The following is a 16,147-nucleotide window of genomic DNA, read 5'->3' on the forward strand; positions in this document are numbered from 1 at the left end:
CTATATGCTAAATGATACCCTAATGGGTACAGGGATATATGTCACTGGACATTTGTCCATACCCACAGAATATACAAAGTGAAGCCCAACTTAAACGACAGCCTTGAGTTCATGATCTTTATCAGTGTTGGCTCATCGGTTGTAATAAAGGTACTACAGTAATGCAGGATGTTAATAATACTGGAAACTCTGCAACCTTGAAAGGATATTTGGGAACTCTGCATTTTGGGCTTAATTTTTTCTGCAAGCCTAAAACTGCTCAAAAAAATAAAGACTGCTGTGGCTGCTGCTGCTAAGTCGCTTCAGTCATGTCCGACTCTGTGCGACCCCATGGACGGCAACCCACCAGGCTTCTCCATCCCTGGGATTCTTCCGGCAAGAATACTGGAGTGGGTTGCCATTTCCTTCTCCAGTGCATGCACGCATGCTAAGTTGCTTCAGTCGTGTCTGACTCTGTGCGATCCTATGGACAGCAGCCCACCAGGCTCCCCTGTCCACGGGATTCTCTAGGCAAGAATACTTAAGTGGGTTGCCATTTCCTTCTCCAAAATAAAGTCTATTAATTAGGAAAAGAGAAACACCTTAAAAATTAAGCTAGAAAGCATTCTGAGCTTACATGTCAAAACTGTATCCACGATATAACCGTTGTTAGGGAAAAAGTATAAATAAATTGTTGATAAAAGGTTAAATCAGATCAGATCAGATCAGTCGCTCAGTTGTGTCCGACTCTTTGCGACCCCATGAATTGCAGCATGCCACGCCTCCCTGTCCATCACCAACTCCCGGAGTTCACTGAGACTCACGTCCATCGAGTCAGTGATGCCATCCAGCCATCTCATCCTCTGTCGTCCCCTTCTCCTCTTGCCCCCAATCCCTCCCAGCATCAGAGTCTTTTCCAATGAGTCAACTCTTCGCATGAGGTGGCCAAAGTACTGGAGTTTCAGCTTTAGCATCATATTGGAAATGATTAAGATGTATCAGAGATTTTAAATATTTTCAGACCCTTTGGTCTAGCACTGTGACCCCTAGAAAGTGAACGTAAATGGACAATGAGGGATGTGCACAAAGATTTTTGTAGGAGGAGGTTTCCCTATTATTCATAATGGGGGAACACGGCAAACAATCCAGATGTCCAGTAGTTGGGGATGAGGTCAAAGTCTATAATGTTATTAAATGATAAAATATATGAGACTGTGAAAAAAGCTGGCTTGGCCAAAAATGTCCATTCAGGTTCCTCTGTAATATCCTCAGAGAAACATGAATGAACTTTGGGGCCAACTCAAGATTTCAAAACAAAGACATATAAAAATGTTAACAGTACATAGAACATAACCTTAGTTTTGTTTAAATATATAAGGAGAATTTGGAGCCAGTTGCCTGGGTTCAGTTCCCAGCTCTGCCACTTGCTAGCTGGTTCATCTTGGACAAGTCACCTGATCTCACCTGCTGTCGGCCTGGACAGAGTAGGAAGAGGGGACAGATAGGGCAGCCTTGTGCATATTTGAAAAGACAGGGTATTCCCAGCAGCAGATCGTAAGTGTTATTGTTTCTCTGCTTTCTTCTAATATGATGGGAATGATAAAGAACCAGTTCAATTTATTCTGAGAAAGAAGCAGCTGAGGAACATAAGTAAACCGTCAACTCTACGAGGGCGTTTGCTGATTAGGAATGTATCTGTTCTCCTTTTACACAGAGACTGACCAGGGGTGTTGTTCCTTAGCCTTTGGAGGGCTGTTTGGACTCCAAAGGTCAAAAGCCACTGGACTTTGTCACAAACAGAGCCTGTAGGTGCTTTCATTACTTTATGAATTTTTTTGAAACTAGAACAGCTCAATTTATATGGGATCGTTTTGTTGCTGGACCGTTTGGAGGGTGAGAATAGATTTGTTCTAGAAAAGGGAGAGGAGAGTCAAGTCTCTGCAGGTATAGGCCTTGCGCCAGGCTTTCACAGCTGTCTCATTTTACCCATGGACATCCTCGCACAGGAAGACACCCATGTTGTTATCATTAATGTCAATATGCTGATCAGAATGCTGAGTTAAGAAACTGAAATATTAGGCTGGCCAAAAGTTCATTCAAGTTTTTCTGTAACACCTTACCTAATACTGTGCCTGAACTCATAAGTAATGGAGTTGGATCTGAAAATACATATTTGTAGCAAAATTTAGGGTTTTTTTGGTCATTTTTTTCTTTTTTAAATGTTGCAGTCCTAATCTTTTCCCAAAGGTAATCACTACCCTAAATTTGAGGACTGTCAATTAGAGGATCATGAATTCCTACATACTTCTGATGGAGATGTAAGTTGAAACAACTTTGGATAACATTTAGGTAGTATCTGATATGGTTGAAGGTGGTCATTCCTGATAACCCAGAAATATACTCTAGTTTTATACCTCAGATAAGCAGCTGTACCTGTAAACCGGGAGGCATATGAGAATGTACACAGCACAGTTGTTTATGATGTCTCAAAACCACAAACAACCCATCTGGTTTGGGGGGCGTTGTTTTGTTTTTTGTTTTTGGCTGTGCTGCTTTGGCTTGCAGGATCTTAGTTTTCTGACCAGGGATTGAACCCAGACCCTTGGTGTGTAGGTGTGGGGTCCTAACCATTGGATTGGCAGAGCGTTCCCCCATCTGGTTGTTCATTGACAGTAAAATGGATGAACAAATTCTGGTACATCCATATAATGGGATAGATACTATACAGCAATGAAGTTTGTCAGAGCCATTCATCAACCTGTGTGAATCCCAGAAACACGGTGAGTCTAGGCCTGTTTCTGTGACTGTGCCACCACTTTTCTTGCCCTAAGGCCTTATGGTTCACCTTTGCCAAATACATCCTTAATATGAGCACTGATGGAGCATGCAAGCATCTCTAGGGAATAAACCTCTAGGCTGATGAGCGGGTGCTTGGCAGATGCTAAAATCTGCTGCTCGACTCTTCTCTGCTGATGGCGTATCTAAGTCCTTTTCCTTAGGTAGCGCTCGTGAAATGAAGTGTAACCAGTGGAACAGAATGGTTGACTAGCCTCGGGCAGAAATAGGAGATGGGAAGCTGGAATGGACAGTGCCTAGTGGATAGGTCTAGCACAGTGTCTGTTCTGAAGTATTTATGTAAGGAGTGAAGAATTGTCTCGTGTACACTACCAGTTTCCTTGGGGCTGCTGGTTTTGATTCCATCCTGCTATGCCGTCTGATCCAGCGTGTACTGAACACCTGCTAGGTGGCTAGCACTGTGATGGCTTTAAGAATGAATACGATATGGTCCCTCCCCTCAAGTGTTTCAATCTATGGGAAGAGGCAAAGAGGTGTCAAGTGTGTCCTTACTTATTTGTCCTAATGTACATATATATGGACAGGGAGTGCAGATAGAACAGAATGATTGGTTATGTCTTCCTAGAGGGAATAAAGTTTGAAATGAGTCTTGAGGTAGAAGTAGCAGCTGACCAAATCCACAGCATTGGGTTGGCCAAAAAGTTTGCTTGGGTTTTTCCATAACATCTTTTTTTTTTAAATAAATTTTAAAGTGTATTTATTTATTACCTATTTGGGCTTCCCTGTTGGCTCAGACTGTAAAGAATCCATCTGCAAATGCAGGAGACCTGGGTTCGATCCCTGGTTGGGAAAATCCCCTGGAGAAGGAAATGGCAACCCACTCCTGTATTCTTGCCTGGGAAATCCCATGGACAGAGGAGCCTGGTGGGCTATAGTCCGTGGGGTTGCACAAGAGTCGGACACAACTGAGCAACTGAGCACACATCATTTACTGGCTTCATCAGGTGTTGGTTGTGGTGCGCAGGTTTCTCTCCAGTTGCACCAAGCAGGCTTCTGAGTGTGCGAGCTCGGTAGTTGCAGTGCGTGGGCTTAGTGGTCCCGTAGAGTAGAATGTGGAATCCTAATTCCCTGCTGCCGCTGCTGCTAAGTCACTTCAGTTGTGTCTGACTCTGTGCGACCCCATTGACGGCAGGCCACCAGGCTCCCCCGTCCCTGGGATTCCCCAGGCAAGAACACTGGAGTGGGCCGCCATTTCCTTCTCCACCTAATTCCCTGATGAGGGATCACACCTGTGTTCCCTGCATTGGAAGGCAGACTCTCAACCACTGGACCACCAGGGAAGTCCCTCCGTAACAGCATATGGATAAAACCTGAATGGAATTTTTGGTCACAGCAGTATAGTATTTCTGGACATTTCAAACAAAGGGAAGTAAAGACAGAAAATGATTGAAGAGCATGCCACAGCTTGGGGAGTATTGAGTTGATCTGTCTGCCTGTGATGGGCTGGCAGGCAAACCCTAGGAGGGACCTTAGCACCTTCTACTGTGAATGCTATTGGGATTTTATTTTGTTGACAGTGGGATGTCTCTAAGCATTGGAGGCTTCCCAGGAACTCAACATGTGCATGCCAGTAAAACAAACACACTGAAGCAGACTGGCTGTTCTCACGAACAGAATGCATTTTCAACTCCTTATATATGTGTTTATACAGATCCATTGATTAAAAATACATAGTGCTACGCTTACTAAAAAATGCTCTACGAATAGTAATAGTAACTTGATGTACTAGACAAAATGATAAAGTAGTAATGGTCCAGATGCCTGCTTTAGTATGACACTAAAGTGACACTTTCAGTATCTAGACATTCATTAGACCTGTAAATGGCTTGTGGTTGTGTAGTTGCTAAGTTGTGTCTGACCCTGGTGACCCCATGGACTGTAGTCCACCAGGCCCCTCTGCCCATGCGATTTCCCAGGCAAGCATACTGGGTTGAATTGCCATTTTCTTCTCGAGGAGATCGTCCTGACCCAAGGATCGAACCTGGGTCTCCTGCATTGCAGGTGAATTCTTAACCATGAACCACCAGGGAAGCCCATTGTAAGTGGTTTATAGATCCCAAATTCTGCATTTTAAATCCAAAAACACCCGAAGATTTTTGTCGCAGAGTTACCCTGCAGGCCATTCATCTGTTCTACCATCCTTCAGTATAGCAACCCATCTGATTTGCCATCTGTTTTATTTCTTTGAAGAACTCTGGGAGGGAGTATGATAGAATAGCAAGGACATGATTTTGGAGAATCAGAAAATCTGTTATTAAATTCCATTCATGCTGTTCTCTGGCAGTTGTGTAATCTAAGGCTGGTAATTTAATTTCACAAAGCTTAAGTTTCTTCATCTCAAAAATGAAACAAATAAAATGAAACAGAATCTGTTCTTGGTTACCAAAGGGGAAAAGTGGGGTGGAGGGATAAATTAGGAGGTTGAGATTAACATATACACACCTATGAAATAAATATACATACCTATAAAACATATACATACCTATATATAACATATACATACCTATATAATAGGTAGCCATCAAGGACTTACTGAATAACACACAGGACTCTACTCAGAGTAGTTCTCTGTAATAATCTATATGGGAAATAGAATCTAAAAAAGAACATATATACATATATATATGAATATATAATTTTTATATATTTATATATATAATTATGTGTTATATATATTTACATATTATACATTACTGTAACTGTATTCTTACATATAATTCTTATATATTATGTATACTCAGTATTATTACAGTATATATTCTTATATATTCCTATATAATTCTTATTTATTCTTGTATAACAATTCTCTGTAATAATCTGTATGGGGAATAGAATCTGAAAAAAAACATAAATATTTATATATTCTTTTTACATATACATATTACATATTCTTATAACTAAATCAGGCTTCCCTGGTAGTTCAGAGATGGTAAAGGATCTGCCTGCAATGCAGGAGACCCGGGTTTGATTCCTGGGAGACCCAGGGAAGATCCCCTGGAGAAAAGAATGGCTACCCATCCAGTATCCTTGCCTGGAAAATTCCATGGACGGAAGAACCTGGTGGGCTGTAGTCCATGGGGTTGCAAAGAGTCGGACATTTCAGAGTGACTTTCACTCACTCACTATAGCTGAATCATTTGCTGTACACGTGAAACTAATACAGCATTGTAGATCAATGATATTCCAATATAAAATAAATTGTTTTTAAGTTAAAAAAAATCAGTGAAATCTCTACACTGTGGATGTGATATTTAAATGAATTAATGTACATCTGTAAGTTTGTTTTCCCCTCTGCATCCACCAAGACACACAGAGTGACAAGGGACAAATTAAGCAGTACAGCAAATTAAAGGTCGGTAGGTTATTTTAGTGATTCATGTGTAAGACGGTGATATCTTACATGAGAGGTGTGCATTCTATTCAGGAAATGTTTTAGGTTCTTGTACAATTGTGGTTGGTTTTTTTTCTCTGTGAAGAAGGAAAGATTACTAAAAGGTTTTCTTTGAGTTAGGTAAGAGACAGTAAATTAAAAGACTGCGTAAGGTTCTAGCCACCTGCAGGAGCAATGATCTCCTCTGCAGAGCTGTGTGTGTGGGTTGCTCTGCACATCTGTGTCTAACGCTTATGGTTTGTGGTTGTTCTTCCCAGTTGACCTGTTAGGCTTGTTAAATTGGCGCTCAAGCCCTCAGAATATTAAACACAACTTGAAGAAGTTAATGGAGGTGGATGGAGGAGAGATTGTGAAGGTATGTTTATTTATTCACAGGTAAGACTACAGCCACTGCATCCTTAGTTCAGCATCTTAAATGAACCCAGTGGGTGTAAACATAACCCTTAGTCTGCATTGGGAAGCAAGTGTGCCAGTTTTTAGGAAAATGCTATTTTTAAACCTCTTCTTTTGAAATCTAATTCTCCTCATATTTCTGCACTCACCAGATAACCTCTCTGTTTCTTGTCTTCAGTTTTTGCAAGATACACTAGATGCACTTTTTAACATCATGATGGAAATGTCAGATGATGAAACATATGACTTCCTCGTGTTTGATGCACTGGTAAGCAATTATGCATGTTAACTTAGTGTTCATTCTCACAACTTTGTGGTTTTTGATAGTTCACTATTATAAATAATGGTGACAATATCCTCCTGCATAAATATTTATATACATCTCTCTGATGAATTCTTGAGGCAACATTCCCAGAAGTAATGTTAGATACAATTGACTTCTTAAATTTTTTATTTATTTATTTTTGGCTGTGATGGGTCTTGAACTTGAACTTCTCTCTAGCTGCAGTGCTCAGGCTTCGTTGCCTCGTGGCATGTGGGATCTTAGTTCCCCAGCCCAGGATTGAACCTATGTCCCCTGCATTGGAAGATGGATTCTTAACCACTGGACCACCAGGGTGGTACCTAGATATGATTGACTTATAGTCAAGACCTTTTTTCTTCAATTCCTGTTAAATCTTCCTTTTTGATATGCTTTTTCTTTTTTTTTTTTTTTTGATATGCTTTTTCTTTCTCATTCAGGAAAATTAGGTATTTTACTACATTTGACATAAGGAATCCCTTTAACTTGATTTAAAATCATCTGGCCCTAAACCAGAACATGGGCTTCCCAGGTGGCTCAGTGGTAAAGTAACCGCATGCAATGCAGGAGATGCCGGAGACCCAGGTTTCATCCCTGGATGGCAAAGATCCCCTGGAGAAAGAAATGGCAACCCACTCTAGTATTCTTGCTTGGGAAATATGGACAGAGGAGCCTGGTGGGCTGCAGTCCATAGGGTTGGAAAGAGTCAAAAATGGCAGAGTGACTAAGCACGCATGCATGCATCATAAGTAGGTGCAAAGTGGTTATTTGTTGGTTGTGTGTCTGGTAGTGATAAGATGGTACCTGATAAGAGTTAACATCTGAGCAGAAAATTGAGACCCAGAAATCTGGTGAAGTTCAGTTTTTAGGGGCACCCACACTGCGCTGAGGAGAGAGACGTCGTTCAGTATTTCATTAGCTGTATCCTTGAGATAGTATCTATTATTCTCCAGGAAACCCCTCCCCACACCCTGCCCCCTCCGATTCCGTTTTCTTCCCTGACGTGTTTACCTGTGCCCGCCCGCTCTCTGTGGCGGTCAGCTCTCTGAGGCCAGGGGTGCTGGATTGTATTGTCTTCCTCCCAGCATTTACCACAGTGCCTGACACTTCATGGTCTCTCTGTTCATGTTAAATAAAAAGAAACCTGAGACTTCTCTTCAGCTCTGGAATAGTAATGTTGGGGACGCTGCCAGAATAATCAAGAAGGAAAAGACCCCATACATTGAGACCCAGCTTGTTGACTGAATGCCAGGGTTTGTGCTGTACTGCTATTTATATTTTTCACCTTTGGCAGGTGTTTATTATTTCACTGATAGGAGACATCAAGTTCCAGCATTTCAACCCTGTTCTCGAGACCTACATTTATAAGCACTTCAGCGCCACTCTGGCCTACGTGTGAGTACCAGGCCCGGGAAGGGTCTGTGGTTGGGTTGTCGGTTTGTGCTCCAGGGGCTGGGTTGTTGAGAAACCAAAAGGCCATGAGCTGAGGACCGGCACCTCTAAAGTACAGAACCTTGTGCTAAACTTCTTGGTGGAAAGTGGGAACCATCCAACAATTCCGCCTATGGAAAAAGGATTATATTCAGGCCCTCATCTCTGGGAAGTTATGGAAGAGATAAGGCTGTACTGCCTTAAGAATCCAGAGCATCTATAGGTGAGGAGTTGAAATTGTTAGGAGCATGATCCAGGACAGAGGACCCTACCCAAGATCTTAGGAGGTGGGTGTCAGTGGGATCACCAGAGGTGCCAATGGGATCAGTCAGAAGGTGAAGGAGGACCACATATGAGAGAACTATAGGTCATGCCCTCAACTCTATACAACGAATGCTTTGTAGAAGTCATTGCTTAGAGCAGGGGTCCCCAACCCCCAGGTCATGGGCTGGTACCAATCAGTGACACAATAGGAACCAGGTCCCACAGCAGGTGGTGAGTGGCTGGTGATCATGTGAAGAAAGCTTCATCTATATTTACAGCCACTTCCCATCCTTCACATCATCGCTTGAGCTCTGCCTGCTATCTGATCAATGGTGCCATTAGATTCTCATAGGAGTGAACCCTCCTATTAACTGTGCATGCAAGGGATCTAGATTACAAACTCCTTATGAGAATCATCCTGAAAACTATTTTCTGTTCCGCTGGTCTGTAGAAAAATTGTCTTCCACAAAACTGGTCCCTGGTGCCAGAAAAGTTGGGGACCACTGGCTCAGAGGATAGAAAATGGTTGAGTTTTCTTTCTTTTACATAAGAGGGAATGGTCCCCACCTTTCCCAGAGTGAAGCCTTCTTTCTGTCTTTGGATTATGAGACCTGACTGGTGTTTACTCTGAGCTTTGCCTTGCAGTGCCCAGCTCACCACAGTGTGGCCTGTCCCCAGCCCCTTGCATTCTGGTTTTTGTGCAGAGCAACACGATAGTGACAGAGTGTAGTTGAGATGGCAGGGATGTTTCTCATGTGGCTTATGCCTGATTGTGCCAGTTGTTGCCAGCTGATCTCTCAGGCTACCTGCTGACCTGCTCTGTCATTCAGACCTTTGATCCCATGTGTCTTTTTCTGAACTAAACAAGAAAGTTCTCGGTTTTATCTGCATAATGGTTCAAAAATGTAATAAAACATAAGTGACATTAAAGCATAATCAGCAATTAACACAATGGATATAATGCCCTCTAGGTTCAGGGAAGCAGCAGATAAACCAATGAGGCAGTTCTTTACACCCAGTAGTCTGAATTTCCAAGGCAATAGCCACAAGAGACAAAATCCTTCATATGATCTTACTTATTTGTGAAATCTAAAAAAAAGTTGTTGTTATTCAGTAGCTCAGTTGTGTCCGACTCTTTGTGACCTCATGGACTGTAGCACGCCAGGGTTCCCTGTCCTTCTCTTTCTCTCGGAGTTTGCTCAAACTTGTGTCCATTGAGTCAGTGATGCCAATGAACCATCTCATCCTGTCATCCCCTTCTCCTGCCTTCAGTCTTTCCCAGCATCAGGGTCTTTTCCTATGAATCAGCTCTTTGCATCAGATGGCCAGAGTATTGGAGCTTTAGCATCAGTCGTTCCAGTGAATATTCAGGATCGATTTCCTTTAGGATTGACTTGTTTGAACTCCTTTCAGTTCAAGGAATTCTCAAGAGTCTTCTCCTGCGCCCCAATTCAAAAGCATTAATTTTTTGGCATTCAGTCTTCTTTGTGGTCCAACTCTGGAAAAACCAAAGCTTTGACTATATGGACCCTTGGCAAAGTGATGTACAAATAGTACAAACGAACTTATTTACAAAGTAGAAGTAGAGTCACAGATGGAGAAAACAACCTTACGGTTACCAGGGGATACAGGAGGGGAGGGGTAAGTTGGAAGATTGACATATACACAGCTACATATACACTACTGTATATAAAATAGATAACTATTGATAATAAGACCTACTATATAGTACAGGAAACTCTCCTCAGTACTCTGTAATGGCCTATATGGGAAAACATTAAAAACAGTGGGCATATGTATATGTGTAAACTGATGCACTCTGCTGTACACCTTAAACTAACACATTTTAAGTCAACTATACTCAAAAAAAGAAAAAGATGAAATCCTGTCATTGGATCTTTATTACACAGAGCCAAGTGCAGGACTCCAAGTGGTGTGCTTCTGGTAATCTGAGTTGATTTGCAATAATTGATCAATTCTACATGATTGCTATGAATTTTTCTTAATACTGGGAAAACTCAAAAAGATTCCCAGAAGAAAAGTTCAACATTTCAGTGCCCTCAAAAATGTGAGATGGCCCAAAATTAAAACAGCGCCTAGTCCAAAGACTCTGGAAAAGCATAAAGAGCAATCCCAGAGCAGTTTTATCTGTTCAGATGCTCAGAACTCTGGGCTGCTCTTCTCAGACAATAAAATTTTCATCTGGCTCCAATTTGGAGATTCTAAAAAGTTGGGGCAGATTGGAGGGAATTTGATTTCTTTTAAGGTGGCTACTTAGGCAGACAATTCCATCCTTACAAGAACATTTGAAAAAGTCGGCATAACATGTTGTTGTTTTAGTCAATAAGTCATGTCCTACTCTTTGCGACCCCACGGACTGTAGGCCACCAGGTTCCTCTGTCCATGGGATTTCCCAGACAAGAATACTGGAGTAGGTTGCCATTTCCTCCTCCAGGGGATATTAATGACCCAAGGATCGAACCCATGTCTCCTACACTGGCAGGCGGATTCTTTACCACTGCACCACCTGGGAAGCCCCCTGTGTAACATACTAGAGATTAAAATACCCTCGCAATTCGCGTCCCTTCAGCTCTTTTTCTTGATCCTTTTAAAAAGAATGGAACGGCAGTTCGAGGGAGAATGGATACATGTATCTGTATGGCTGAGTCCCTTTGCTGTCCACCTGAAACCATCATAACATTGTTAATTGACTATATTTCAATACAAAATAAAAAGTTAAAAAAAAAAGAATCCTGCAAAGGAAAAGAAACTATCCTTGGTTTATAAGCAGAAGGGAAGCTAGACTGCAGTGAAGTAGAAATTTCTAGAAGAAATAGTTACTATAGTTACGACTTCTTCCTCAGAAGCCAGGTTCCCTTTTGTCTTGTGCACCTTGGGCCCCAGAATACCGCTTTGCCCACTGACGCTTTTCTCTTTCTCCTCTTTTTCAGGAAACTCTCCAAGGTACTGAACTTTTACGTGGCAAATGCAGATGATTCCAGCAAGACGGAATTGCTTTTTGCTGCTTTGAAAGCCTTAAAGTACTTGTTTAGGTTCATCATCCAATCTAGAGTACTCTACTTGAGGTAATGGTGATGGTAATACGATGTTGATGCTCTCCACCCTCTCTGACAGTATTTTTTTCTTATTCCTTGTGTACATGTTCAGCTCTTTGAGCTTTTGGATCATGGAACTGTCAAATTTCAGAACTTCAGAGCTGAAGATGAGAGTGGACTTGTTGTTTAGTTGCTCAGTCCTGTCTGACTCTTGGCAACCCTATGGACTGCAACCCACCGGGCTCCCATGTCCATGGGATTTCCCAGGCAAGAACAGTGGAGTGGATTGCCCTCTCATCTCCAGGGGATCTTTTCGACCCAGGAATCAAACCCGTGTCTCCTGCACTGCTGGCATTTTGTTTACCACTGAGGCACCAAGGAAACTTAAGGGTGGACTGTGCAACCTTTAAAGGAGGTTCATGCCAGGTCCTTTTGGGTCAGCAGAATTTCTAAGGCAGTAGTGGCAGTTGGACTGAGGGATGCAGGTGGCTACAATGTGCAACCTAAATGAGAGCCTTTGTTGGTGACAGATGTCTAGGAAATCAGGTTCCTGTGGCAAGAATGTATTTAAAATAGCAAGGCGCTTCACGGTGATATTGGACGTGCAGATCTAGGATCGTGAACTGTTGTTGGAAGTAGATGGAAATAGTGGCTGTTGTTTGGAGGATTTGTGTCTGAGGTTTGTGTTTTTTTGCTGACTTAAAGCTGAGGTGCCTGGTGAAACTAAGCCCTAAAGATATGATAATTCCCAATTTGAATTCCTAGGATAACTGTTCCATCAAAAACAATAGAAATCAAAAATGAAAAAATCACTTTTCTGGGAATGCCCACAACCCCATTGCCATCGCTACTGGATTTCCAAACTGTTCAACTATATTTCTAAGGCAGATGTGTACTTTGGAAACTACAGGTAACATACTAAAATGTTAATAGGCATAAAGCTGCAAGTAAGAGGCTTGCAAGCCTGTGATTTGAGCATGTGTATTTTTTTAAACGTTGTTTTTTTAAAAAATCATAAAATTAAAGGCAAACAACATGGAAAAAAACTTGTAACTTATAGTAAGGATCAAAGGTCAATAGATTTACTGATTAAAGGCTATGAACTTCAGATGTTCAAGCTGGTTTTAGGAAAGGCAGAGGAACCAGAGATCAAAGTGCCAACATCCACTGGATCATCAAAAAAGCAAGAGAGTTCCAGAAAAACATCTATTTCTGCTTGATTGACTATGCCAAAGCCTTTGACTGTGTGGATCAGAATGAACTGTGGAAAATTCTGAAAGAGATGGGAATACCAGACCACCTGACCTGCCTCTTGAGAAACCTATATGCAGGTCAGGAAACAATTAGAACTGGACATCGAACAACAGACTGATTCCAAATAGAAAAAGGAGTTCGTCAAGGCTGTATATTGTCACCCTGCTTATTTAACTTATATGCAGAGTACATCATGAGAAACGCTGGGCTGGTAGAAGCACAATCTGGAATCAAGATTGCCAGGAGAAATATCAATACCTCAGATATGCAGATGACACCACCCTTATGGCAGAAAGTGAAGAGGAACTAAAAAGCCTCTTGATGAAAGTGAAGGTGGAGAGTGAAAAAGTTGGCTTAAAGCTCAACATTCAGAAAACGAAGATCATGGCATCTGATCCCATGACTTCATGGGGAAACAGTGGAAACAGTGTCAGACTTTATTTTTCTGGGCTCCAAAATCACTGCAGATGGTGATTGCAGCCATGAAATTAAAAGACACTCCTTGGAAGGAAAGTTATGACCAACCTAGATAGCATATTCAAAAGCAGAGACATTACTTTGCCAACAAAGGTCCATCTAGTCAAGGCTATGGTTTTTCCAGTGGTCATGTATGGATGTGAGAGTTGGACTGTGAAGAAAGCTGAGTGCCAAAGAATTGATGCTTTTGAACTGTGGTGTTGGAGAAGACTCTTGCGAGTCCCTTGGACTGCAAGGAGATCCAACCAGTCCATTCTAAAGGAGATCGGTCCTGGGTGTTCTTTGGAAGGAATGATGCTAAAGCTGAAACTCCAGTACTTTGGCCACCTCATGGGAAGAGTTGACTCATTGGCAAAGACTCTGATGCTGGGAGGGATTGGGGGCAGGAGAAGGGGACGACAGAGGATGAGATGGCTGGATGGCATCACCGACTCGATGGACGTGAGTCTGAGTGAACTCCGGGAGTTGGTGATGGACAGGGAGGCCTGGTGTGCTGTGATTCATGGGGTCACAGAGAGTCGGACACAACTGAGCTACTGAACTGAACTGAAAAATCAACTACAGAATGATAAATATCCTTACACAATACAAACCAAAAATATAATTTACTAAAGAAAACTAGTGGTCAGTTAAATTTTTTAAAAAATTTATACTATTAAAATGTAATACATACACCATCTTTACCTCTACATTTAATAAAGGTGAAAAATCTTTATCATCCTTTGGTAAGAGTGGACAAATTTAGCCATGTGTTTTAATGCTGATAGGAATACAAACTCTTTAAGCATGGAAATTGGGCACTGTGGATAAAAATCAAACATATACACATAAAGCAGAGGAAGATATTTGTCCAGTGATAAACCATCTAAAAATTTATGAAAAGAAATCCATCAAGTATGAACAAAGATGAATGTTACAGTATGTATATTGCAGCCTTTCAAATGTAGGGTATTTGAATGAGGTAAGAGAACCCTGATAGGTTCAAGACTAAGGTAGAAAACATAATATCACAATTTCAAAAATAATTAGGACTGGATGCATAATATGCTAAAATTGTAGTAAAACTGTAGGTAAGAGGACTTTAGGTTTATTTTTTAATCTGCATTTTCAAAGTTTCTACAGTGAATTTGTACATTTTTATGGTTTATAAACATGTTTAATGACTTAAACATTGAGCTGGACAAATGACAACTCTTTCTTCCCTAGCAGAAGCCAGCGGTGTTCCCCTAGCACAGGGTGTATACTCACCCTCTGTTAGTCTTTTCAGATGGTCTTTTATTGTTTGGTATTTGTATTTCATAATTAATGCTGAATTTCCACATATTCAGTTAGGATGTCCTACTGAGGAAACTTTCCCTTACCTAAAAGTTTGTATGGCAAACCAAACCCTGATGTCCAGCAATAAGAATCCTCATAAAAACATAAAAAGAAAACCTTAATTGATGAAATTTTAAAAAACAGTTTCCATTAATGATCCACTGACTCTCTTACCCTTCATAAAGTTTCATTGCATCCAGCCCATTGTGTTCTTTCACTCTTAACTTTGCCAACAAAGGTCCGTCTAGTCAAAGCTACAAATTTTCCAGTGGTCATGTATGGGTGTGATAGTTGGACCATAAAGAAGACTGAGTGCCAAAGAATTGATACTTTCAAACTGTGGTGTTGGAGAAGAGTCCCTTGGACTTGCAAGGAGGTCAGACCAGTCAATCCTAAAGGCAGTCAGTCCTGAATATTCATTGGAAGGACTGATGCTGAAGCTCCAATACTTTGGCCACCTGATGTGAAGAGCCAACTCATTAGAAAAGACCCTGATGCTGGGAAAGATTGAAGTCAGGAGGAGAAGGGGACGACAGAGGACGAGATGGTTGGATGGCATCACCAACTCAGTGGACGTGAGTTTGAGGACGCTCTGGGAGATGAAGGACAGGGAAACCTGGCATGCTGCAGTCCATGGGGTCACAAAGAGTTGGACACGACCGACTGACTGAGCAACAACATTGTGTTCATCATTTTCAACATCAGATTGCATGATAACAGTGGAAAAGCCAAGTTAATTAACCCATGAAACTAAGAGAGTGACTCTTGAACTTGGGCCTGGATGGCCTGTTTATTATTATTTTTCCCCCTGATGTTTTCTCATTCTAAAAAAGAGCTTAAGCTGGGACAGAGAGTCTAGCAATCTGTATTCTCCACTTGCTTGGATTTTTTTTTTTTTAATTGAAGGATAATTGCTTTACAGAATTTTGTTGTGGTCAATCGCTTGGATTTTATAGATGCAATAGGACACTGAGAAGGTTGGTTTTAATCCTGCAATCTCATGTTAGTCCCTTTTTAATTAATATTTTTTGGGGGGGTCTCCATTGAATTTGTTACAATATGCTTCTGTTTTAGGTTTTGGTTTTTGGCCTCAGGGCATGTGGGAATCTTAGCTCCCTGACCAGGGATTGAACTCACACCCCCAATGTTGGAGGGTGAAGTCTTAACCATTGGACTCCCAGTGAAGTCCATAATTCCTTTTTTTAAGTCACACACGTAGGGTGCTCTGGGTGTTGGGGGTCTAGCACAGATGAGACGAGGTTCCTGCCCCAGTGATGCTTGTGGGTTACATCAAGGTCAGGGGGACAGATAATAAAGAAGCCCACAAGATCATCTCAGATAGATAAAAGCTAGGAGGGAAGGCATTGATGTGGCAGTGACTTGGGAGGGCTCCTTGAGCTGAGCTGGTGGGAGAGACTTCTCCGGTGG

At 41.6% G+C, this 16,147-nt stretch overlaps 1 protein-coding gene across 2 annotated transcripts in view; it reads left to right on the forward strand.

Annotated features, from left to right (window-relative positions):
* The window catches only part of DOCK5 (dedicator of cytokinesis 5), a 280,813-nt gene that overhangs the window by 184,299 nt on the left and 80,367 nt on the right, over positions 1–16,147 (forward strand). For both annotated transcript variants that reach the window (XM_019966376.2, XM_070794944.1), the window contains exons 19-22: positions 6,484–6,581; positions 6,798–6,887; positions 8,215–8,315; positions 11,567–11,701. In XM_019966376.2, coding sequence (XP_019821935.2) covers positions 6,484–6,581; positions 6,798–6,887; positions 8,215–8,315; positions 11,567–11,701 — 424 coding nt within the window. The remainder of the gene's footprint in view (positions 1–6,483; positions 6,582–6,797; positions 6,888–8,214; positions 8,316–11,566; positions 11,702–16,147) is intronic.

This window comes from Bos indicus, chromosome 8 (genome assembly GCF_029378745.1).
Source record: "Bos indicus isolate NIAB-ARS_2022 breed Sahiwal x Tharparkar chromosome 8, NIAB-ARS_B.indTharparkar_mat_pri_1.0, whole genome shotgun sequence".
NCBI lineage: Eukaryota > Metazoa > Chordata > Mammalia > Artiodactyla > Bovidae > Bos > Bos indicus.